The sequence below is a fragment of the Vicugna pacos genome, chromosome 9, assembly GCF_048564905.1.
Source record: "Vicugna pacos chromosome 9, VicPac4, whole genome shotgun sequence".
Classification (NCBI taxonomy): Eukaryota; Metazoa; Chordata; class Mammalia; order Artiodactyla; family Camelidae; genus Vicugna; species Vicugna pacos.
Window position 1 is genome coordinate 54,515,090 of NC_132995.1, and position 25,290 is coordinate 54,540,379.

Consider the following 25,290-nt stretch of genomic DNA (forward strand, 5'->3'; position numbering starts at 1 on the left):
GGTATTTCATAGCAACGATTTTGGTAACTGCAAAAAGAAGCATTGCATACTCAAGTTATATACTAAAAGCAAACCTACATGCATTTGCTAGACAATTATGAGTTCTCAAAGGGAACAAGGAAGTCGATTTGGTTCATGTACTTAATTAACACCCTACTCTTCATTAGATCAAGCATTTTCTGGTATTGCTAAACTTTCCATTTTATCCAGAAAAAAGCTGTATGATACTTTTATGTCTGGAATCTGACTTTAAACTACAAAAAGGGAATGTAGTGCAAAAGGAATTAGTATGCTGCTTTATGCATTTGATTATTCTTATTTGAAATCTGATAAAATTAGTATTGTCAGCTCTACAGTTTTATGTTTCCCTTCCACTTCCCATCCTTTGTTGAAAGCAAATTACAAATGCTAATTTTTTATTTGGGAACTTCATCCTGCCTCATGTGATTATACAGAAGTTGAGGACTTACCTTCTGTCAATATTCAAACTACTTAAAAGCTACATGATTTTTTTTAATCATAATACAAAGGTTTTGGTTATTGCTCCAAATGTCTAGTGAGAGGGTAGCATCCAAAACGCAGTAAGATGGAGAACTATTACCCAATGAAATCACTCTGACGTAATTTCCCATTGACTCATTCTTTCTGTTTTTCACTGGGTTGCCTTATATAAGCTCCATATTCCTAGCTATTCTTTCTATAATACACATGGTCCTGTACTACCAAAGGGAGAAAAGCAATCTGAGTTTTACCCCAAGAGAAACAAGGTAAAATACTCTATATGCTTACAGCCACAGGGTGTTAGTATCTGAAAAAGACAGCTAATTTCATCTATTGTACCTCAAGTACCATTTCTACAAGGCAGATGGAAAATGGACTTTAGAAGCATGTAGGTGACTAATATTTCCTCCCCACGCCCTAGGAAGTTTGTCGCACTTCCCTGCCGGGCACTGGCTGCCGAGCTGAAGAATCACCAGTGAGGCCCTAGCTGATGAGGCAACTTGAGTTTTCCAGGGATGTGAAGATTCTGTGCCTTTTTCAAATAAAAAGACCAAGAATCCAGAAAACAATGACTATCCTAACAACAGGGACTAGAGTTTTCTAATACCAGCTCAAGGAAAGCAAAAGTATGGAAGTATTGTTCCTTCTAGGGCTTGCAGTCCAAAGGGAAGACTTTACGTAGGTCAGTTAACCTCTCTTCCTCGGGGAAAGGCGAAGTTTTGGTGTCATCTGATCTGTCCCTCCTTTCCCTGAACAGAGGACTCTAGACCCAACTGCAGACTGAAGCAGACAGAACTGAGATCAATTTTCTCAAACTGTTTTGACGCTGTGAGGCAAACTTCTCAACCAGAAACTGAATTAAAAGCATAAGTAAGCATAAAAGTGATAAGCCTTTTATATGTATCTGCCACTGAGACCACTTCTGTATAAACTGCACAACAGAATATACTAAGGAACCTCCTAAGGGAACTTGTGGCTTAGATCTAATATCCTATCCAGGTCAAGATTGTCTTGATCTTTAACAGATCTCTCACCTCACATAATGACAAAAGTAAATCTTTTAAAAATATGAATGAGGAAGGAGAAGAACCAAAACTATTGCTGCTGTCCACAAATGAATGAAGGGAGGTGGGTGCGGGAGAGGGCCGGGGTGGTGGGTAAGGGTAAGAGGTCACCCGATCAAAGTAAAAGGTTGACAATATTAAAACAGTCCCATCATGCCTTTTCCAAAAAGTTGTGACTTGGCTAAATAGCTGAAGAGAGAACATGCAAAAAAATGTTGATTTATACTAGTCACTAACAATCGCTAGACTTCAGTAGTTTAGTTTAAACCTGTAATAGAAAGGAGTTTAGGGGAAATATCTGTCAAAAGGACTTCCACTTCATCATTAAATACATCTTGGAGGTCCCGTTCAACTCTCTACTGCTAAAAGCTACACACTTCAACTACCCTGACCTCTTACAAACATTACAACCAAGAAGGAAATGTGAGAAAAACCAAATCTAGCAACATGGATTTTTCTCAATTTAAGTTCTATGCTTCCAATTAAGCATAGCCTGAGCCTTTCAAGTTTTTTATTCAAGCACAAGGTTCTATAAGCACGCAGTGCTTTATCTGAAATTATTGTGATGCTGAGAAATGCCTGGCAAAGGTAGAATAGTTCATAAGAGGAAAGGTCTGTGCTCCTGAAGAGAGAATGGAATCATATTATCTCATGCTAAATATGATTATATGAATGATGTGGTCCATGAAAGCATCATGCATCTATGGGCTGCAGAACAAAATGACTTAGAATCATATTCCCTAATAAGATGCCAAATTATCACACAAAATTGTTAGACCAGCAAGCTCTCTCCAGTTAGCACTGTTTGCCAGCCGCATTCCAGATATAAAGACCAGAAAGTCAGTATCAGATTTTAGTCACATCTACGGTACCAAGATCAAACTCTTAATTTCTCCTTTGCCACTAAATCATTTAATTTTCTAAAATGCTTCTCAAGGACCGAGATCAATGGCAAGTAACTATAGCAGCATAAGTTACTCTATCTTTTTAGGGTCCAAATCAGGACCAGAATTCACTTACTTTTTTCCCTAATCTACATATTTTAATAATTTTCCCGTAGGAAGTTGGGTCTCTCATTATTCATCCAACTACCTTAATATTTCTAATACTCAGCAGCTGTTCAAGATACCAAGGGAAATTCCTACTCTTGTTGGAGGGTGATAGAAGCAGAAGTGGTTGTTTACACAAACTACTGTGATCACTATAAGCTATGAGCACTCAAGAATCGCCTGTGGCTGAATGTTAATAGGAAACTTAGACAGCATCAATGGTCTATTAGTAAAATTAAGGGAAGACATTTCCTAAATGCCTTGTCATCATATGACAGACTCGTCTTTGGTGGGTTGACATTTCTACAGCTCCACTACCTGCCTCTTCACTTCCAGAAAGTTACAAAAATCTTTGTGGGGGAAAGGGTCACTAAAGATTGGAAGACTAAGAAAAACGGATGATTCTGCTTATACTTCCTATCTCCTTTCTTAAACGACCCTCTTTTCCCCCCAAAGCCCATTAAAACTGGAAAGCATTTTCTTTAAGAGGAAGGCTTATGGCTGCCAATCTTTTGCAAAATACTTAATCAGAAAATCCCAGGATGTTTCTCCAGTAGAGTATTTTCTTTCCTGTCCACTTTAGAGTGACTGATGCTCTTTCTGTTACAGGCGTGGCTAAGGTTACAGAAACCTGGACAAAATTTAGAATGTAAGTAAACTGTGTCCACACACAAAAGTGAAAGAAATAAAAGTGTCATGTAAAAATGCAGGGAAAAAGTAAAAACCCTTGTGCTCTGCCTAGTTTACAAAGGGGACACATTCACGGTGCGAAAGAGCCTCAGTTCCTATTAACCAAATTCCATGTTTAAAAACTGAACACTCAGCTTCTAACTAGGAAATTTGTATCTAGCAGAAACAAGAAACCTCGTGGGTGAACAAAGCTCTAAAGTAATCTTGGTTACTTTTTATACCCTTGACATTTAGGATAGCAGAAATACAGTCTCCAGGGCCCCCTTGTTGCCACAAGAAAGCACTGAGACAGTGACCAAAATCTAGAAAGATCTGTGACATTTCGTTCTAAACCATCCAAACACTTCAAAGTCTGAAGTCTATTACTTACTTTAATATGGAGAAATGTTAAAGCACTAAATGGTGAAAATTATAGGCCTTCATGTAGTGCCAAATGAAAAGATGTAAGAAATAGTCTCCTCTGACTATGAGGTATTTGGTGAAATACTGAATTTAAAGGGGGGGACATTATCTTTGAAATTACCTTTCTATATAGAGAATTCTGACTCTAGAAGACCTTGGAGCTTCCTTAAAATCACGTTCTGACTCAATAGTACACCCTCAGTTTAAAGAAAACACTTTAATGAAATTTAATCTGCACCGAATCTAATTTCACTGTCAGTCATCAACTCTGCAATATTAGAGGTAAAGGTTTACTGTGAACACTTTCATAGTCTTTGCCTCTGCTGTATAACTTGGCCCTCCCAGTAGCTGCAGTCTACTATTGCAAGACTTGGCTTGGTTACTGTCTAAGAAGGATTATACCACTTTTGCAAGGTCATTCTTAGACTTTCAACCTCTTTCTCTCTCACTCTCTAATCTTGAAACTTGTGTTTGATTAAGAAATTGCTCTCACTCAAAGAGCAGGAGTTGATTGAATGGCAAAAATAATACACACGCATGCATATGACATGATATGGAACATATGAAATGGATTGTGAAAGTGGGGGAGGAATAAACTTTATTGGCCCATAGAAGGGATGAGAGAATAAGGAGGGAGGGCTGGGGAGAAGAATGAATATGGGTGGGAAAACTAAAATGGAATGATTTAAAATGTGTAAATATACTTTGTAGCCTTCACCATTCACCTTCGTGATAGATACGTACAGGGAAATACAGGCAGACTACAGTGAGTTTCACTTTGTAGCTGATGCTGCTTGTACCAGTTCTATCATTAGTAAGTCACCATTTAATTCTGCCACAGCCAGACAAGGCTCTCTGGTTAGTGCAAACAAGGCTCTCCATCCTGGGCCGCAGCCTGGCCCGCCAGTGCTCAGAAGGCATGCTTGTGACGAACTCGCACGCTTCCCAGTTCCCCACCTCCAATGGCAGCCAGGCTCTCCAGCCTACTTAAGCGCTCCAGGCTTCTTCCAAGAACTTCTTCTAGCCGACCACGTAGCACCTGGGCCCCTTCCAGTTCCACCTGCAGAGTTCGGTCTCTCTCAGAGCTGATTACATGGAAGGAAAATGGATTAGCCATCAACGTAATGAGTCCATAGATGCTTCCAAAGAGCCATCAGTACCACTCGGAGCCATGAGATTTTTGGAGTAATTGTTCTCTAGGACACAATAAATGAATGTAGTCTTTGTTGTGGCACTTGTGTTCACTGCTGGCAGATTAGCAAGGCCCGCTTCCTTTAAAGCTTGTCCCTTTATCCTAGATTCTGGGCCAATCTCACATAAAATTATAGTTCCTAATATGTATCTCACACCCGTATATTCCACTAAGAGAAATTTAATCTTTTGACTAAAAGCGTTAAGTTTCTGAAAAACCAAAACCCAGGAAAAACTAAACACAGACTGAAGCAATTCTGAGCCAAGCAGGGCTGCTACTGAAGATATTTGTTTTCTCATGTGTTAACCAAACTTGAAAATGCTCTGAGAAGGAATCCAGTTCACAGGGACCAAAGATCCAGACATTCTTTAAAAAGGAACATAATCAAGTCGTCCTATTGTACCTTTCCTCTGCTTTCATTTTCTTGAACTAAAGAGAAAAAAATTTTTTCACTCAACAATAAATTAGAAGAAACTGGAGCAAAAGAATAAAAATTAGGAAAGAGAAAAAGGGGCTGGTGGGAAGGCAATATGAGAAAAAAAATTAAGGGAATATAAATGAGCCAGAAGGATATAATATACATGACCAAAAAGCAAGAGGTACAAGAAAATATATTCCTCATGATGGCTATCAGTAATCCTGGGGTGATATTAGCCATAACGACAAATACATTTTCTTCAGTGATATTCAATGAATATCAGTGCCCTTTATAGCCTGACTCTTATGATGAAGCAGAGAAAAGAAGGGAACTTATACTGAGTGCTTACTATATGCAAGGCATTATTTTAGACAGCTGACACATCTCATTTGATCTTTCCAACAGCTATACAAAACAGGCCGTATTCTTGATTTAAACTTTAGACACTGAGGCTCAGAGCAATCGACGCAACAAATGACAAATTGGGCAGTCCCAGTAACTGCTTTCTTATTCTCTCCCTTCATATATTGTAAGCATCTGCACTTAATGAGAAATAAAGGGAAAAATGGTGTAGCCACTCCCTTACCTCTCTGGATGGGCATGGAACTTCACTAGGCTGCTATAGAGCTGTCTCTCTGCTTGTAAGGCCTCATTGAGCCGACTCCGTTCATCTACCAGACCTTCCAGCATCAGCAGCAACTGAGGGGAAGAAAACAAAAGCAATGCGCAAATGGAGATGTGAGACATGAAGCCACAGTTAATCCTGAGAAAGAGACCCAGACAATGTATTTGCATGTACTATGACTCAAAAAGCTCACGATCTTATCACTGACTTAACTGTTCTACAGTGTGTTACAGTTTTCAAATCATTGTCATATTATCTTTTTTTTTTAATCCTTAAAGCTCTATAAGGGAGAATTCAAAATGGGAGCAAGAAGAAAAAGAGAGAAGCCAGAAGCACAGGAAAGAGAGAGGAGTAGAAGAGAAAGCAAGGGAGGGCACGAGGGAAACACACACGAGGACTTACGAGCACTCTTCATTCATTCAAAAATATTTATTGAGCACCTTCTATGTGTCAGACTCTGTTCTAGGGATAAGCTTACTATCTAGCGGGAAGAAAAGATTCATTTTCATCAGTCACATTCAATTCATCAGTCACAGACACGTGTCCTGTGAGCTATAACAGCACTATGAAGAAGATGAGCTGTGACAGTGCACAACCAGCAGAGATGTGTTTAAGTGAACTAGCAGAGTGAAAAGCCAGACGGGAGTGAGGTGAGTAGTCAGTGAGAGAGATGATACTAGAGATGGGGTGGGGGTGGAGTACCGGCTAACAGATCTTTTCAGCAAGTTTGGCGCTGAAGAAAGGTCAGATATGGGGCGGTAGCTACAAAGGAGCTACACATGTTAGAAAGGAGCATGTGTGGCTGCTACGGACCAAGGCAGGGAACTTGAGGGCACAGACTGTCTATGAAATTCCACCAACAGATACCTTCCTAAGTAACTACACTGACAGCTCTTCCATTGTTTATTTCACAGTAAAAATAAGGTTTCTGCTCCAATAACTTACCTGTTGTCTTCGGTTTCCAGAAGCTTCCTGACCCTGTGATTCTACTGAAGCAACTTTTTCCCGAAGAAGTAAGACTTCTTGGGTCAGGCGTTCCATAGCTGGTATGTCTTCAGGATCAACCAGCTGCATCTGCAGGTCCTAAAAGTCAAAAAACAAGTACAGTAAGAAAAATGCTATTCAGCAGAGGAACAAAGGAACAAATGCCCCTGAAACAGTCTGCTCTACTTTTAAATGGGATATTAACAAGCCATATGAAGGTAATGATATCTTCTTTATGACATCTTAGCAAGTCTGATATAAGTCAAAGAGAATATGGTAACATCAAGAGGCTCAGACTAACAGCGCATCAAGAAAATAAGCACTGGCCACGGGACTCAACGTATCCACACGTTGTCTGAAGATGCCCTACAGGTAGTCTGAGCTGTAATCACGCCCAGTGGTCTTTAAAAAGCTCTGAAAGACCTTGATGAGGTCTTCTTTAATCTGCATGTTCCTGGTCAGGGACTCCATATCAGCAGCCTGCACCTGCAGCTCTTCCTCCTGCACAGCCATCATGGACTGGAGGGCAGAAAGTTCCATCTGTGGAGGAAAGAAATCCTGGAGTCAGTGGGTAGAGGAAACAGTATGTGTCACAGTTACATTTTAACACTGAAGCAAATGTTTTTCCATATCATGTCACTATCAGCCAGTAATGCAAATAAAAGCCAGAGCATGAACAGTGTGCTACTGGATCGGATCAATAAGCCACACTCTGTGGTACCCAAGGCTGCTTTATGGGAAGCTGTAACATGGTTTAATGATGCCCTCCACTTTTGTTAGCACTATAAAGCATACCAAATTTGTTTAATAAATGCGTGTATTATACTACCTAAAAAATGAGTTACCATGAGCAGATGCACGAATAGATGTTTTTCTTCATATAAGTATTTCGGCTAATAGATGAAAAAATTGATAAAACAGCTCCACTTTTGCAGACCTTAATGAATTAATGTCAGCTGTCTAAAATAATGGCATTGATCATCAATAGTTAACATCACAAGAGGTCACCAAACACCATACACCTCCTGATGGAAGAACACGCCACCACCGATGAAGAAGTCCTATCAAAAGTTAACACTGTAGGCCCTAAACTTTCAATGTTGTATCTTCCATCTCTCCTCACCAGAAAATGACAGCCAAATGATTTTACTATGACAAATTTCACTAAAAATCATGAATAATTACCACAGCTGCCAGCATTTACTAGGGGCTTACTGTGTTTCAGGCCTTAATAAATACTGAATAGATTTAATCCTTTAAACAAACCTAGTGACCGGCTCCTGCCTACTTCTCCAGCTTCAATACCTATAGCATTTTCCACCTCATTCATGAATCTCTAGGCACGCTGGACTTTTCCTGTCAGGAATACCAGACTTTCTTTTGACTCAGAGCCTTTGCAGAGCCCACTATTCCCTCCGCCTGAAATACCTTCCCCAGAGTTGCCTCCTTCTCATCTCTGAGCCCCAGCTTACACATCTGCTCAGAGAAGCCTTCTCTGGCCACTCTATCTCCCACAGTCCTCATCCAAGTTATTGTCTATTATTTCCCTCATATTGCTTATGCCAATCAGTAATTGTATTATGTATCATCTGTTACCTCCCTACTAGAAATTGATTACATGGGGTCAGGGGCTCTCTTGATCTTGTTCCCTGCTCATCCCCACCACTTGCCCTGGCTTAGAGAAGGTCCCCACACAGCTGATGAATGAATGAGTGAGTGAATGCTCCCAACAACCCTATAGGATAACGATCTTCTGCTCCTCAATTTCCAGATGAGGTGGCTGAGGCTGTGAGAAATTCAGGAACTTGTTTAAAAATCACAGAGCCAGTAAGTGGTAGATCCAGGATGTGAACTCAAGGAAGTGGACTCAGAGCCACTAGGCTACGTCTGATATTTTTCATGGTAATTGCAAGTTATTTGTAAGTAAACATTTTAAGGAAATATTTTGAGGTAATTAAAAAAACAGTTGTGACAAGTGAAGATGGATGACACACAGCTAGTTTAAGGTATAATTAAGCTTCCTAAAGGAAGCAGTGTCTTTTTCTTTAAGTTTATAAAGTGTAAGTAATAAGCGATAAAAATTCTACTTGTGTACCTTCTAATTCCATCAATGCTTAGATCACCACTGTGTGGGCTCATGATGATATATAACTATACCAAGGCATTTGATGGTTCTGGGCTCCTGCGGCAGGTGAGGAGGAAATGCTCCTCACATTTCCTTCCTTGCTGAAGGAGCTCAGTTAGTGTAAATCCTGACCTCTTCTCCACCCTGTTCCTCACTCAGCCCCAGCCAGGCAAAGGGACTGAACAGTTCACAGGGGAGGAATAAACCAGGCATGCCTGACATGGTTCCACCCTTCCTTTTCTTGGGAGGTGGCTGCCTGTAGGAAGCCTGCTTTTCCACGGCTTCCCCAGGGGCAGGCTCTTCCCTACCACACAGTGTCGTCTGCTGAGGCCCAGGGCTGCCTGCCCGGGTAGACAAGTCTACCTAATTCTGGGGACCAGCCAGCAGGGCCATGGGCTCTTGCATTAAGTTCTCTACCTCAGCCTTTACCAGTAATACAGCTGATAAAGTACCAAACTATCTGCCACTACTTTGTTTCATTTCTCACTTTGTTCAGATCCTGGGGATGGAAGAAAGGGTGCTATTTATTAGGCCCTCTTCAGAGACCTCTGCCATTTTATATCCAGGTATTTGCTCCATGGAAGAAAAATGAAAGCATGAGGGAAAAAACCATTATTGCAGCCTGGTGAAGGTCTGCAGTTAGACAGACCTGGGTTTTAAGTCTTGGCATAATCTCCCTGACAAGGCATTTAAACTGAGCTTCAGTTTCCTCAGTCGTAAAATGGGAATAGCAGCTACCTTTCAGGGCTACGTCAGAATAGAGAAAATGTATCTAAAGTGCGTGGCATGTAGCAGGCAATCAAAGAATGATAACTATTACTACCACCACTACTATTGTCTCAAGAGGGTGGGGGGGTATTTAAAAACCTGGGAGATTCTACATGGCTGTTGGTAAAGTCCTATTACTAGAGGGCATGTAAAGATGAACATGTATGGCACTGCACTGAGAAGTTGTAGCTGATTAAGAACACATAAGGCTGTGCAATACAGCTAAATACAGCTCGCTCAATATAGCCATTTTTTCTTTTAAACAATATTTTTCAAAACATCCATTTATTGTCATTCTAATTCTGTGATCCTGAAAACAGGAGAGAACCAAGAGGAACACTACTCTTAACTGAGTCCATCGAGATAAACAGGAACAGCATGTGGAAGCTGAAATATCTCACATAATGACAAGGGTAGAACCAGATAAGAGGAGGGGAACCAGAGGATTCTAAAGGTCACACGATTTCCTATCCTCAAAACTTGAGTCATATGACATGAGTCTGTTTGTAGGGAGAAACGTGGTAATGAAAAGAGAGATTAAGAGGGACAGTAAGATAGTGTCATTACAAACATGAACACAGCCCTTATTGTACAGACCCAACCGTGGCAGAGCTGGAACAAGACTGCGGAGCTACAGAGACCAGCCAGCTAGACTTAGCTGAGGAGCCCAGGACACTGGCTGACCTACAATAGAGGCCACGGCAGCATGAAGGCTTGTAGTTTTAGTCTGGAACTCTGCATGGTGGCCCAAATGCTTCTACATCATAGCTGGACATAAGCTAGCTGTGTAAGGAGGCAGAAGGGGAAAGGGTTCTGTAAGGCGGAGAGGCCTCTTCAAAAAAAAACTGATGAAAACTCTATTGCTAGAAATAAGAGCATGAGAATGGGGAAAATTATCTGCACCAAGAAATGACTTCTTAGGGAAGTATTTTGAGTCACTAAAGACTTGAGTCTAAGTGACTGAAGTCTTAGCTTCAGCATTTTTTACTTGTATAACTATTCCCCACCTACACATTAAAAAAAAAAAATCAGTGTTTCAGCTTCCTCATCTATAAAATGGGGCCAATGCCACTTACTTTGCAGAGTTATACTAGTGCTAATTTAAGCACCCAGCAGAGTGCACTGCATGTAGCAAGTTCTCAATAAACATTATGCATCTTCTCAGATTTCTCTTGTTCCATGTTCTAAAGCTAATTTCATGGATCTAATGTCATAATTCTAAGCAACAATTATATAACACTTCATTTTTTCACAAGTCCTTTGTAATTATTTTATTACATTTAGCAATGGGCAAAGAAAGCTGTGTTTTTCCAACACTTGGAAAGTTTTAATGGTCCCCATTTATTAAAAACAAGAGCATCTTGGTGACATAATGTATAAATACAGCAATTTCTATTTTTCTTCAGAAAGAAAAAACGACCCAATTTGCATTTGGACCCAGATATTATACTTGGAGAATTTTACTCTTTTAAATATAAACTATTTTCTTAAAAAATAGGAATTCAGAAATCAGACTTGACTAGAAAACTCACCCGACTTTCTCTCTCTTTTTTTGCCATGAGCTCAAGTTCCTCTTTGGCATTGCTCAGTTCTTTTTCCAGCCCTGCAATTGTATCCAAGTCTCCTAAAAATGAATATATAGTGCTAATTTTCATCAGTATTAACATAATGTGATTTCTGCTGCCTTGTTTCTGAGCAATTTACTCTAAGACACAATTCAACAACAACAAAACATATATGCATAAGTGGTTCTTTGAAGCATTATTTGTAATAGCAAAATACTGCAATCAACCTACATGTCTATTAAAAAAAAAACTGAACAAAGCAGAGTATATCCACATGATGATGTACTACATAGAGCTGTAATTAAGAATGAGGAGTATCTTTATGACCTGATGTGGAGTGATTTCCAAGATTTATCATTAAGTACAACAAGCTGGGTACAAAAGAATACATCTAGTGCAATGTGTTTCACATTAGGAAAAGGGGGAAGCAAGAACACACACATCTCATATACACAAGGGGTGACTCTGTCTGCTTATGTCTGCAAAAAGAAACACAGGAAGGATAACTCAGAAATGAAACTGCTTGCCTTCAGGGAAACAGGAAAGAAATTAGAAGGAAAGGAAGTAGATGGGACTTTGGAGTATACGTTTCTATACTTTTGAGCTCTGAAGCATGTTAATGTTTTATAATTAATGTGTAAAGTTATTCAACAAGGAGGAAGAAAAAGCCTAAAAAACAAATGCTAACATAAGTAAATGAACCTAAACAGCAAATGGATAACTATCCAGCAGATAATTAAAATAAATATGTGTATCTCCAAATAATTTTTGAACTCAGTATTCTTTTTCAAAGGTATCTTCTCATTTCTTTTCTGTAGATTTTCATTTGCTTTTAAAACAAACCTCTAATAAGAACAGAACCACAGAAAACATTCTTTTAATCTGAATCAGCTGTATTTTCAAAAACAAAAATTGAAAAGCTCAGTTTTTCCAGAAACAAACTGCCCTGGGAGTGATGCCACTGAATCAGACACTGAGGAATGAAATCAGTATTCTAACTGTGCATCCTCAGTAGGAAATATTCTAAGGATAAAAAGAAGTAAATTTTAAAAACATTATTTAAAAGACTTACTGTTGATAGTGGTATTCAAGTAACAACTCTGAAATATTTTTTGTGTTTTGTGAAAATGTATAAATATGGTGATGTTATAGGTAATCAGGTTTCTCAATGTTGGGAGAAGGCAGATACAAATAGGAAAAAAGAGGAGAAAGAACTTACGCTGTTACACTGGAATTAGAGGAATCAGTATCAAATGGAGACATATAAACATCCTCAGCCCTGTTCACGTAAAAGGGCCTAGAAGCAAATGACATACCTGTAGCTATGAACCCATCTTACACTCAGATATTAGTATACAAATGCCATGAGCCACTAAAAGGAAACTTGAAGTAACGGAAAATTTCAGGGCTGAGGCAGGCAAAGTAAAAGGTGACCACGAACACCTTATTGTGCCAGAAGGTGGAGAAGTGCTCAAAAACTGATGGGGAAATAGTGAAAGGACAGAGGAACAGCTTCAAGGGGCTCCAATTGGCCAAATCTGGGATAACTCGGTCCTCAAATGGAATAATGACAGAAATGGATAATAAAATGATTTTTAAAAACCCATTAGTCCACACTGACATATATAAACAAATGGAGTAGGAAGGATAGAGAAAGGGCATGTCTCCTTTAGAAAAGAACACACACTAATAAAGAAGTTTTAGAAATAGAAAATCACTTTTTTAAGCTACCAATGTAATAGTTGGTTCAAGCAAGCTCAAAGAATGCTGAAACCACTGGATGAATGACTGTGGGAAAGCAGAACTGTCCACATCTCAAGGTCTTTGCCGGCAGATCAGTTATTAATCACAAAGGGGAAAATGAGCCTTTATAGTGGAGAGATCTGGCAGACACAACCCTAACCAGATGACAAAACTTAGTATTACCAAGAATAATAAACCTGACACCACATGCTCCTGACGTGATGCCCTGAGGGAAGACGTCATCCGTGTAATATTCTTGCCAAATATGTCTAACTTGAATCTAACCACGGGGAAACAGTCAGAGCCAGACGGAGGGCCATTAGCTGGCCCGGAGTTTTAAAAAATACCAATGTCAAAAAAGACAGAAAAAAAAGGCTAAAAAATTGTTCTAGATTAAAGGAGACTAAAGAACCACAAGGAGGTGCAATGCCTGATCCCTGAGGGAAAGCAACCAGCTGTCAAGAACATTACTGGGACAGTGGCAACTCTGAATATAGACTGTATTTTAACACTAGGACTATATTACAGCTAAATTTCCTGAGAGTGATAATTACATCGTAGCTAGCTAGAAGAGCACCCCTGTCTTAGGAAACACATGATGAAATGTTAAGGGATGAAGTATCATGTCTGTAAGTAATTTTTAAATGGTCCAGAAAAAACATGATATCTGTGTGTGTGTGTGTGTGTGTGTGTGTTGTACATGCAAGAAATAATGCAAAAGTGGCAAAATGTTAACAACTGGTGAGTCTTAATAAAAGTGTGTATGGGTATTCACTGTAGTATTTTTGTCACTTTTCTATAGGTTTGAAGTTTTCAAAATAAAAGATTAGAAATGGTGCTTTTTAAAAAAAGGTAAGTAAGGAGTAAATTAAACAAATCCAGCATTCTTTACTCTTCGAGTTTCCCACTAAAAATGACTATACTTGCATGACTCACCTACAGAATTCCATAGTGCCCTACACTGTAACACAGACACAAAGTTGTTACATTCTTAAAATCATTAAAAAAAAAATCATAGGTTAATTCTCCAAGTCCACAACATAGCACAGTACTCTCCTCTGCATTAATCATGGTGAGCCCCTACTTCTGGAACTTACCGGGTAAGTTTTTGAAGCTTCCCTAGATCCCAACCTTTTGATCTGTGAAAGTCAAAGACTCCAATCCAAAGCACCCATTGGAGTTTGCTCCCACCGTGCACAGAATTTGGTTGTTCTTGGGGAGTCCAACGCCTACTACCATCTCTTGGACGAGGTGGACAAACGACTCACTGTACACTGCCTACCCCTCCCAACACTCTAGTGCAGGTTATGTCACATTACAGTGAGTAGCCTCAGCCTGCTTAAAAGATACCCAGGAGGAGGTGTCAGCCCCATGGTCCTGCTGCGTAGGTTAGGAAATACTACCACCTGCATTTCTGAATCCCTGCAAAGCTATCTGAAAAGAAGAATTAGAATGCAGCTTCCCCGGGTCAAATCATGTAGCCAAAGTAATAGCTTTAATTCAAGATCAGAACATAGAACATACATATCTTTAGCCTTTCAGTGAAATCTAAACTTATTTTTTCCATTAAGGCAAGGGGAGAGAGTCTTGGCCAATCCTACCAACAGAGAATTACAGGAAGGAAATAGAGAACGTTCCCTAATGAAAAGAAATATGATACTTACCCAGTGAGGACCTGGGTATGCTGGTATCCCCTCTGGCAGTCAATGAAGTGCTATCATCTCTGGAGGGTATGTGCATTGAACCCTAAAAATTGGAAGAGTCAGGGGATTTAGGAAGATGCAGAAACCACAATCACAATAACAAGGACTTGGAACGTTTCTCAAACAACTTGGTAGTAAAATTATCACACTTATGCCTCAGATGTAAAAAAGAACATGCAGTTGGCATAAACATCTACCCAAGTCTATAGTTCTCACTTGATCAGTCTGCTCTCCAAGATGGGGGTTGATGGAGGTGACTTCAGCTGGTCGGTTAGAGTCGAATGCTTGGGACACCATGAAATCCTTTCCTCCTAAATACTGGCGCAAGGCCTGTAATTCTGAATTTCTTTCCATTAGGGCTTGTACCATCTTTTCTGCAGCAGCCTAGGAAGGAAATCATGTATGACATTAGAGAGATATTCTAACAAAACAAAATTTGTGTTCTGATGGCATTTGTTAAAAGCCAACCATTTAAGAAAAGCCAGTAGGGCCCTAAGAAATAGTTTCCTTGCTTTCACTTGACAGGGAAAAACATAGTCGGTGAGTGGAAAGAAAGTCTCTCATAGGCAGAATATTGGAAAAAATGGGAGTATAACATGTATATTACAGACAAAGTAATCTAAAATTGGTTCTGCTTGTAAGTATCAGGCTAAAGTATTAAGATTCTGGTTTGAATCGGGGAACAGATGTCTTCCTTTACTCTGGGATCCATGTACCTTTGGCCTGGATATTTTCTGCCCAAACATTTGTTAGGTTTGCCCCCTTTAGGTCTTTGCCAAATGTCAGTTTATCAGATTAGTCTTTTCTGCATATCCTATCTAGAACAGGAATCTTTTCTCTACTCCCATTTCCCCTTGTCATGCTAAATATTTTTACAGTGCACTTACCAGTAATCAACACACCTATTTATTCTCTATCTCTCTCTCCCTCAACTGAATGCAAGTTTTCGGAGGGCAAGTACTGCAATGTTTTGTTCAGTGCTGAATTCCAAGCACCCAGAACAATGTCTGATACACAGTAGGTACTTGATACTTAGACACTGGATACATATTTATTGAATGAATCAATTATATAAAAATTTTATCAGACTACATGATCAGGAGAATCTGAACCTCAAAATCACCAAACCCAGTTTATTTCATTTCAAATCCCACAGTTTTTTAAGATGGATGATGGCAAAATAAGGAAAAGATCTAGAACATTTTTTGTGACCATTACCACATAGAAACTCTGCATTAATCAGAAAATCTAGAAAAGATAAACTAAGGCTAAAATCACTGAGGGTATAAGATGAATACATTAGCTATATTATAGCATCAACTGTCTCCAGAGAGAATTACTATGATTTAAATCAGAAATCACAAGAGCTCAGCTGCTAAGTGAAATAAAAGACCCACCTTCCAGTTTCAGTATGTAAAATTCAGGATTTGGACATAACCATCTTAGAGGTAACAGTACATTATTAATTTGCCTTAAAAAAAAAACGCCGTGGACATTACTATGGGAAGAAGCAGAGTAAATAATACACAAGATGTCTTGTGTCATACATAGGGTCTACCCAGCGTGGTGTTCTTTTCTAGCAGTGGTTTTAGCACTGCTCCTCTGAGTGTGGTTCCTGGACCCACAGCCTCACCATCATCTGGACGGTGCTTGAGTCCAGCCTCTACCTCTTAAATTCTGCCTCTGGGGGTGAGCTTGGGAATCTGTTTTTAAAAAGCTGTTCAAGTGATTCTTCTGCATACAAAATTTGAGAAGCAGATCTAGAAGAATACAACTATTACTCTTCTTCTTGAGTTGAAAATCTTTTGCAATTTCAGTCATTTCCTAGGTTCCACTATTTTACCACCAGCAGTATATTAAGTGTAATAAGACTAATTCTTTGAAGTTACAAAGGGTGAAAAAGAAAACTCAAAAAAAGACTTGTTAGCCTCTTGCCAAAGACTTAAATAATTCACGATGATTTCATGAGGTCTATTCCAGAAGCGGTTTCTGCAGCACAAGGCAGCATGTTTCTAACAGAATGTGTATTGACTTCAGTGGGCCTTCCATAATATAAGAAAGCATTACAGAACATTATTTTCAAGTAACAGGCAAATGATAAGAATCTTGTTCCCTCTGAGGACTGAGTAGGGGGAATTCTGAGTGACTGGCCCCTGAAATGTGGCACAAGTCAACTATATCACTGTCTAGCCTTTAGGAGAAAAATACTTGGAAGTGAGGATAAATTAAGAATTTACTTTTAAAATACTTGTGTACCATTATTTTGAGATTACTATATCCTATATTATTACGAGATTATTTATTCTCATCATGAGCTTTGAAAAAACACAACTTTTTGCTTCTCTTAAGATAACTCAGATTTTACATGAATTAAGAGAAAAAGTTTTCCCATACTCTAGCTAGAAACACAAAATATCACTCAAGTCTTGATAATTTAGAATCAAAATTCAAACATTCCACAACCCCATATTCTTTTCTGTGAAAATTATCAAAACGTTGAGGAAAAGAAAATGTGCATAATGAAGTTAATGGGTGGGCATGTGTGTTGCTTGGGCACCCTTCCAAATGCAAAGTGTTCCAGAAATATTTTATACTTTGATGACCTACGTAAACTGTAGTCTAGTTAATAGAGAGAAGGAAAAAAACGAACAGAATGGACTGTAAAATGACATAAATATACACATTATGAGGTTCAAACGCTTCCTGCCCACTGACTGTAAACGCACAAAGTGATACTTGTCTGGCCCGTGCGTTAGTCCTTACTTGACTCTCCTGCTCCCTGGTGCTCATGGACTGAAGCAGGCCCTGAATCTCCATTTCATATTCCACCGCCTGTTTGTTTCGGTCACTCAGAAGGTCCTGCAGCATCCTTTCCTTTCGCTGCAGACGCTGGCACAGCTCCTCAGCTATTTCACTCTGCCCTGGTCCGAGTTTGCAGAGCAGTGTTGCACTAAGATCCTAACAGAGAAGGGGCAGTATAAGTTTTGGAGGAGAAAATTCCCTCTACTTGCATGTCAAAGGGCTTAAGAGAATCTATCGTAGAAGAGAGAGCTGTGAGATTCTGGAGAGCAAGGATGGGATTTCATTCATTTTTGTTTCCCCAGATCTAGCATGGTCCTGGCACACAGATGACTATAAATACAAACACCGACAATACAGAAAATTACTTAGAAAGGCAACTTTCCCTACACGCCTAGGGTACGTAACAATTAACATTAGATGAGGCTACACGGGTGCTCAACTCATTTATTTCATCTATTTCCTCCCCAGTGTAACTCTATAGGGGGAACACACAATGGAAAGCTGAAGAGTAACGATGACTGTGTTTATCAGCATGGTGCTGCAGTTCCCACTTCCGGGCTGGGAGGGAGCGCACAGTGGTTACAGCTGTGGAGCCCCACTGCCTGGGCTGCACACTGGCTCTGCCACTTATGAGCTACGTCACTTTGGACAAGTTACTTCACTTCAGAAGTCTGTTTCCTTGTCTGTAAGAGAGAAATAATAGCATGTACCTCAGAGTTATGAGGATTCAACGAATTAATATCCATGAAGTTCTTAAAACACTGCGTGACACAGCAACAAGCACCACAAGGAACGTTAGTTACCGTGTTGTGGGTGCGTTTTCTAGATCTCATTAACTCTCACATAACTTCTTTAAGAAAGGCAACTGTCCCCTGGAGTTTATAGGTATAGGGAAAAAAGTCCCAGTGAAAGCCAATAACTTGCCCGGGAACAGAAGGGAATTAAAGACTTGGAGTCCCTGGCCTCCCAGACTTCCAGACTCCCAATCCAAGACAGATCAGGTCATCACTAAACTAACTGCTTTTAAGTTAACTAAAGTCTTGCCTCCACTTCTTTGTTCCTGTCATGCAGAGATGTCTGTAACTGCTGAACGATGCTTTCTTGTTCCTTCTGCCAATGGCTAAATTTGGTTTCCATTTCTTCTTTCAGCCATTGGAGGTTCTGACAGGTAGCAGATAACTGTTCCACTTCCAGGCCTTTGGCCCTCAGGAGACTCTCCATACTCTACCGTCACAAAGAAAGCAATCATAAGTCGAAGGGCACCCTATCCTTGGGATAAACAGGAAACTTGATCCACCTTCAAATTAGCTCCTAAATTATCTATCAATTTCTTTTGTAAAAGGTGAAAATTCAGTCTTTAATCTAACAGTGCCATACTGGCCTGTTTTTTTTTTTATTGATTTATAATCATTTTACAATGTTGTGTCAAATTCCAGTGTAGAGCACAATTTTTCATTTATACATGAATATATATATATTCATTGTCAAATTTTTTTCTCTGTGAGCTACCATAAGATCTCGTGTATATTTCCCTGTGCTTTACAGTATAATCTTGTTTATCTATTCTACAATTTTAAAATCCCGTCTATCCCTTCCCATCCTCCACCCCCTTGGCAACCACAAATTTGTATTCTATGTCTATGAGTCTATTTCTGTTTTGTATTTATGCTTTGTTTTTTTCTTTTTGTTTTTTAGATTCCACATATGAGCGATCTCATACGGTATTTTTCTTTCTCTTTCTGGCTTACTTCACTTAGAATGACATACTGGCCTGTTTTTTATTCTCATCTAGCTTGGATAGAGATAAATGTATGTGCTAGATGAAGTATTTTGGAGGAAACAGACTATGCTATAGAGAAAGTAAAGAACTTCTTTAAGTGGCAGATGGTTAGACATAGAAGCTCTAAAACAAATATAGACTAATAGCCCAGCATAAATATTAATAAGATAAATAAGTGTTCTCATTGTAGCTAGCCCCACACCAACACATCTATACTATTAATGAGAAAAACACCATATAACACTTGCACACAAGCAATGTTTATATAAACATACAGAGATATTGACAAGGGTTAGAAATAAGTTACAACTAGGTATAAAAATCATTTATTCACCGCCACCCTACAAAGTTCATAGTAGAAGTGCTAAAATGTCTCACTCCCTAATCTATAAGGATGGAACTAATGACTGCTACTTTTGTTTGCTTTTGTATTTTTTTTCCTTACACAGCAAAGATCCTGGTTTTCAGAAAACAATGGAAGAGGTGATATTTTGGGCTCAGAATCCGAGTAGGAGAGGATTTTGCTCTTACCTGCATGGTAGCTTCGTTAGCGGAGAGGACACCGCGCAGTCTCTCTAAGTCATGATCTCGCTCTCTTACAGCAAGATGAAGTTGACGCAGTTCTTTTTCTTTCTCTTCTAGAGTGGAGAACTTTTCATCTATAGCCCGCTGAAAGCAAAGTAAGCATCCCAAAGCTCCGTGAGAGTCATTGTTCGGATCACTCTTATTCAGTAAGATTCCAAATATAAAAGAATGGAAAACCAACCCCAAAAGGCAGCAAATTAAGTAGACACACCTTTCTTCAGTCCCCCTGTGGATGGAATAATCCAGAGCATCATGAGCAAAACTAAGGTACCTACCTCGAGCGCAACATCTCTATCTTGTATTCGCTGCCGAAGTTTCTCAAGCAACATTTCATTTGCTTCAAGGGTTCTGTCCAAATTATCTCGATACTGCAGGAGCTCCCGAAATTCCTAATGAGACCAAAAAATGTTTTCATTTATCCAGTATTAACTGAATTCCTACACTTTGCCTAGCAATGTCAGTGATTCAGGATAAAAAACAAAATGCAGTCATTCTCAAGGGGAACACAGTTCAGCAGAAATAAAAGAAATATAATATTCTGATTCCCATACATTTCCCTGTGTAGCTGGCTACTAGGGGGACACAGGATGCACTGTCTAACTCTGCCTGAAGGTGTCGCTAAAGACCTCAGAAAAGAGATTACGTTTGCCCTGAGTCTTAAAGGACTTAATGAGTTTCCCAAGAGGCTGTGGGGATATTTGTATTAGAGGAAAAAACATATGCATCATATCTGCATACTATGAAAAAACTGTATGCGCAGCAAAATATAAGGGATTCAATGTGACTAAAGCTTAGAGTAGGTGTTAGAACTGATCACTCTCTTCTTTAGTGTTCCATCTTCCCCTAAAGCTTTCACTTTATCATCTAAGTAACTTCATGGAAATTTCTACACAAAGGTCTTCACCTTAGTATGTGGGAGCAATAGTCCTACCTTCCCCTCGTCTTCCACATACATAACATAGTATCTGACTCACAGAGCTGCTTAGGAACTATTGCTGAGTATTTGTTGCTTAAGTCTTTCAGGTCTATATTTATTGTTTCCTGTACTTGCTGGTTAGCATCTTGGTTCATGGATTGTACTTTCTATTTATTTTGAATCCTCCTGATTCCCACCTCTCAATGTTCCACATGCAGCAGACACTCAAGACAGGTAGACTAGTATCCTGCGATGATATGAACTTACATTTCAGAGCCCTGTAAGCCCAGTTTCAGTTGAGATCATTCTGCAGACTCACCTGAAGCAACTGCTCTTTGTGACTCAGACTGTGGCTGAGGTGCTGAATGTGCTGCTCCTGGGTTCGGATCTCACTGTATTTTTCAGCCTCCAGGGTATGAAGTTGTTGGCTCTTATTCTGTAATTCTGCTTGTAGCTGCTGCAAGGCTTTTCGCAATTCCTGAATTAAACAGATTCCCTTTTTCAGACAATCTAAAAACTTTTCATGTGGTCATTAGCTATGGAGGCCTTAAAACTTTCAAGGCATACAAAACAAAAAAAAATAAAATAGCAGAAAGTGCCATTCTTAAAATTACTAGAGAAATACTACACTGAATCAAATAGGATGTGGGAAATTATGGGAGCTGGGGAATGGGGGTAGGATGCAAGTTTGATATTATAGTTTAGTATTTATTTTTGGTTTAAAAATGATACATCTATGTAAGTACTAAGAGGGACTCTGTTCCATCATAAACCTGGATCCTTTACTTACAGTAAGCTCAAGGATGCAATATTACTCTACACGGCTGATTGTGCACTTCATTCCTCTGACCTTGGTTGTTCTTTTCACTTTTCTGTCTCATGGACTTTTATCCACTCTTCAAGAATAATCTCAGGTATCTCCTCCTTTCTGAAGCTTCCCTGACTCTCTTCCTCAGCCCGTCATATATGTTCCTCTAGGAACCCCCTGCTTATCTCCTCTACAGTATTTACCACACTGCAATTCTGTTCATACTGTATTACAAGTAACTTAAGAGCCTGAGATTTTTTCACTCTTGTATTTCCAGAATACAGCCCAACATCTGGCACATGGTATGGGGGCAACAAATGTTGAGCTGAATTACTTAGATTAAGGGACTCAAGGGATCAGCACAAGCTATCCTTATAAAAAATTATTATCAGGGTGGTGGAGGGATAAATTAGGAGTCTGGAATTAGCAGATACACAATACTACATATAAAATAGATAAAAACAAGGCCCTATTGTATAGCACAGGGAACTATATTCAATAGCTTATAATAAGCCATAATGAAAAAGAATATGGAAAAGAATATGTACCTATATATACACGCATAACTGAACCACTACGCTGTACACCAGAAACTAAAATAACATTGTAAATGAACTATACTTCTATTTGAAAAAAAAAAGTTATTATCAGGGCAAAGTCAGCAGTTAGGACCACAATATGATTAATGATTTACCTGGTTATGTTTCCAAGAGGCCTCCTTCTGCTGTTCTCTCTCCTGGGCTGCGGCCTCTACCAACTGCACACATCGCTTGGCGTCAGCCAGTTGCCGTTCTTTTTGTCGCACCATCCTCTGGAGCTTCTGTAGTTCAAGTTGGCTGCAGAATAAAGTGCTCTGAAGGTCAAGCAGAGCCACCTGCTGCTGAGTTGGGGACGTGCCCTCTGAGTTCTGAAAAGAGAATGAAAGTCATCATCACACAGAGGGCAAGCTCTGAGCTGCCGAGAAGACCAACAAAACCAAGGCTGTGCCCGGGAACGGCACTTTCTCATCTGGGCTCACGCCTCCTGTCCGCCGCGGACCCGCACATACATGCAGTTGTCCAAGCTGGCTCTGGTGCAGCATCTCTCGAAGCTTTGTCATTGTGTCATTCTGACCTTCAATCACCTGGTACAACTCCTCAGTCTGAAAATGAAAGCAGGAATACCAAACATGTTAGCAAATTAAATATAAATTCCATCTTGCCTGTACAGATTTGGGTAGAAAATACCAATGCAGATGACACTAAGATCTCTTAGTCTAACAATATCCACTTCTAAAAATTAGAGAATACTCGTCTGCTTTGATGGGACAAGTTGTTTCCTCCCAGGTCCTTGACTGCCAAACATTTTACCTCACTTTCTCTGCTTTTCAGAGTTTCCTTGAGGCTTTGAATTGTACCATCTTGCTTCTGAGATGACTCCTGAGCAGACTTTAGTTCATAGCTCATTTCATTCAGTTTTTCTTGAAGAATCTGAATTCAGCAAAGAAACAATTTGTAAGGTCAATGATTTGACGGTTGATTTCTTTCAACCTCAAATACAACCATGTGCTGTTTTCCCTGCGTATGGTAACCATTAGAGTCCTAGGTCAATCAGCAAGAGAAAGCAGCAGGAAATACAAAACACTTCCTTCAGTACTCAGTTGCTTCAGTTCTCATGCACTGTGCTTTCTGCATGACGGTAGCCATACTGGCACTTGTTCACAGGAGTCATTGTGGATCCTTACACAAAGACCAAGGAGCTTCTGCTACAGAGCACCTGCTACAGGACAGCACACAACAAGGGCTCAGCCAGCCAGGAGGGGAGCATCCCAAATTGTGGGAGTTTTCTTCTAAATAGTTGTTAAAATCCGTGGGTATAAAGGGGTAAGAAATTAAGCTAAAATCAAAAGCATAAACCTTTGTCTCAGTGCCTTATCCAGTTAAAGATTGCATTCAAGTTTTAATTTCATCCCTAAAAGCACCAGAAATCTGATCTACCCAGAACAGGTTAAAACCCTGATGAGAGATAAAGGGAAGAACTACAGTTTTAACCATATACTCAACACAGCACCAGGTGTACAGCTGCCATGTCCCAGGTCCAACTCAGAGAGGTTAACAGGCTCAATGAGAGCCAGTCCCATCCCCAGGAGACCCTGTGATCGCCAAGGGCGTGGGGCTGATCATACCTTGTTGGCAGCCTCTGTTTGCTGGATTTTTTCCTGGAGTTCTGCCAAATGGGAATCAGATACAGACTGCTGAGTTATAACAGTCTCATCTGAGTTCAGCTTTTGTTGTTTGAGTAACTCTTCGTTCACGGGCTAGGAAGAAGCAGCAAGACGAGTAAGTTGAGTTAAATGTAGCCAATAATAAATTTTAATTTTATCTTCATATGTCTTTGGCATCTTTTGCCAGAGACTTAGAAAATCAGAGCTGCTGCACGGATTCTCAGTGTGAATTCCTAAAGACAGTCCTGTTCCTTACTACAAGCAGATCCACCTCCATCCTTACGATATTCCCTACCTCCCTTCCCACCTTCCCCTATGAACCCAAACACTGTTCAGCTGAAGCAAGTAATTCAGAGTTTAAAAAGGGAGGATTTTTAAAAAATGCTTATGATGATCAAATATTCGCTTTATCTATTTTCAATCAGGGAATTCAAAAAGTCAAACTTAAACTGTCGCTAAAAGAAGAAGAGTTATAGTTCAATTATCTTTTTTATAACATGCTTATTCACATTATTGGAAAATGGGCAGATTTTGAATATGGACTATATGTTAGATAATAGTATTTTATCAATACTAAATTTCCTAAATTTGGTAATTTACTTTAGTTATGTAAGAGCTGTTTTTATCTTTAGGCAATACATGCTTATTGAGTGTAAAGATGCATAATATCTGCAAACAGTTCAGGAATAAAAAGATGTATCTATAGACAGTGGGAGTGATAATACAAATGTAGCAAAACATTAGCAACTGATGGATCTGGCAAATATGAGCAACTGGTGAATCTGGGGGTTCTCGTATGACTTCTCTGTAAGCTGGAAATTATTTCAAAATAAAAAGTTAAAAAAATTAAAATAAATTTAAAAATCCATCGTGTTCTGGGAAGGAGGTATGTTTTACAGGAACATCAATTCACCAAAAAGATTCAGGAGGAAAAAAACACATATATCTGGGACAGTCAGTCAGACTGAGACAAACTTATTGAACTGTACCTAACATTATAAGCTAAGATACAAAAATAAAATGTTAGGAATTCACTGTGGCATTAAATTCCATCTCCTCTCTGCTGCCCTCCCCCATCCCCACTCCAATTAGAAAAAAAAATAAATCCATTAAGAGAAAAAAAGGTGATTGCTATTCATTTTTTCTTTACCTCACACATTCAAACTCTGATTACCACCTTCCAGGCAGTGAGGCTACAGCTTACCTCAAATCAAGTGACTGACTGGAAGTGTAAAGATTTCAGAGGAATAATTTTCTATTCTTCCAGTGCTATTTATCATTTTTAAAAACATCTATTAAGTACCATAATGTGCAAAGCACTGTGGGAGTTGGGGTAGGGAGCTACATAATAGAAGAACAAGAGAATA

General features: G+C 39.4%; 1 protein-coding gene across 11 annotated transcripts in view; it reads right to left on the minus strand.

Annotated features, from left to right (window-relative positions):
* The window catches only part of PDE4DIP (phosphodiesterase 4D interacting protein), a 194,668-nt gene that overhangs the window by 43,152 nt on the left and 126,226 nt on the right, over positions 1 to 25,290 (minus strand). For all 11 annotated transcript variants that reach the window (XM_072967889.1, XM_072967890.1, XM_072967888.1 and 8 more), the window contains 16 exons: positions 23,885 to 24,016; positions 23,070 to 23,189; positions 22,769 to 22,861; positions 22,415 to 22,627; positions 21,232 to 21,390; positions 20,272 to 20,385; positions 19,943 to 20,080; positions 18,676 to 18,855; positions 17,593 to 17,787; positions 15,046 to 15,213; positions 14,791 to 14,872; positions 11,351 to 11,442; positions 7,349 to 7,465; positions 6,887 to 7,024; positions 5,903 to 6,015; positions 4,664 to 4,791 (listed from right to left, as the gene is read on the minus strand). In XM_072967889.1, coding sequence (XP_072823990.1) covers positions 4,664 to 4,791; positions 5,903 to 6,015; positions 6,887 to 7,024; positions 7,349 to 7,465; positions 11,351 to 11,442; positions 14,791 to 14,872; positions 15,046 to 15,213; positions 17,593 to 17,787; positions 18,676 to 18,855; positions 19,943 to 20,080; positions 20,272 to 20,385; positions 21,232 to 21,390; positions 22,415 to 22,627; positions 22,769 to 22,861; positions 23,070 to 23,189; positions 23,885 to 24,016 — 2,182 coding nt within the window. The remainder of the gene's footprint in view (positions 1 to 4,663; positions 4,792 to 5,902; positions 6,016 to 6,886; positions 7,025 to 7,348; positions 7,466 to 11,350; positions 11,443 to 14,790; positions 14,873 to 15,045; positions 15,214 to 17,592; positions 17,788 to 18,675; positions 18,856 to 19,942; positions 20,081 to 20,271; positions 20,386 to 21,231; positions 21,391 to 22,414; positions 22,628 to 22,768; positions 22,862 to 23,069; positions 23,190 to 23,884; positions 24,017 to 25,290) is intronic.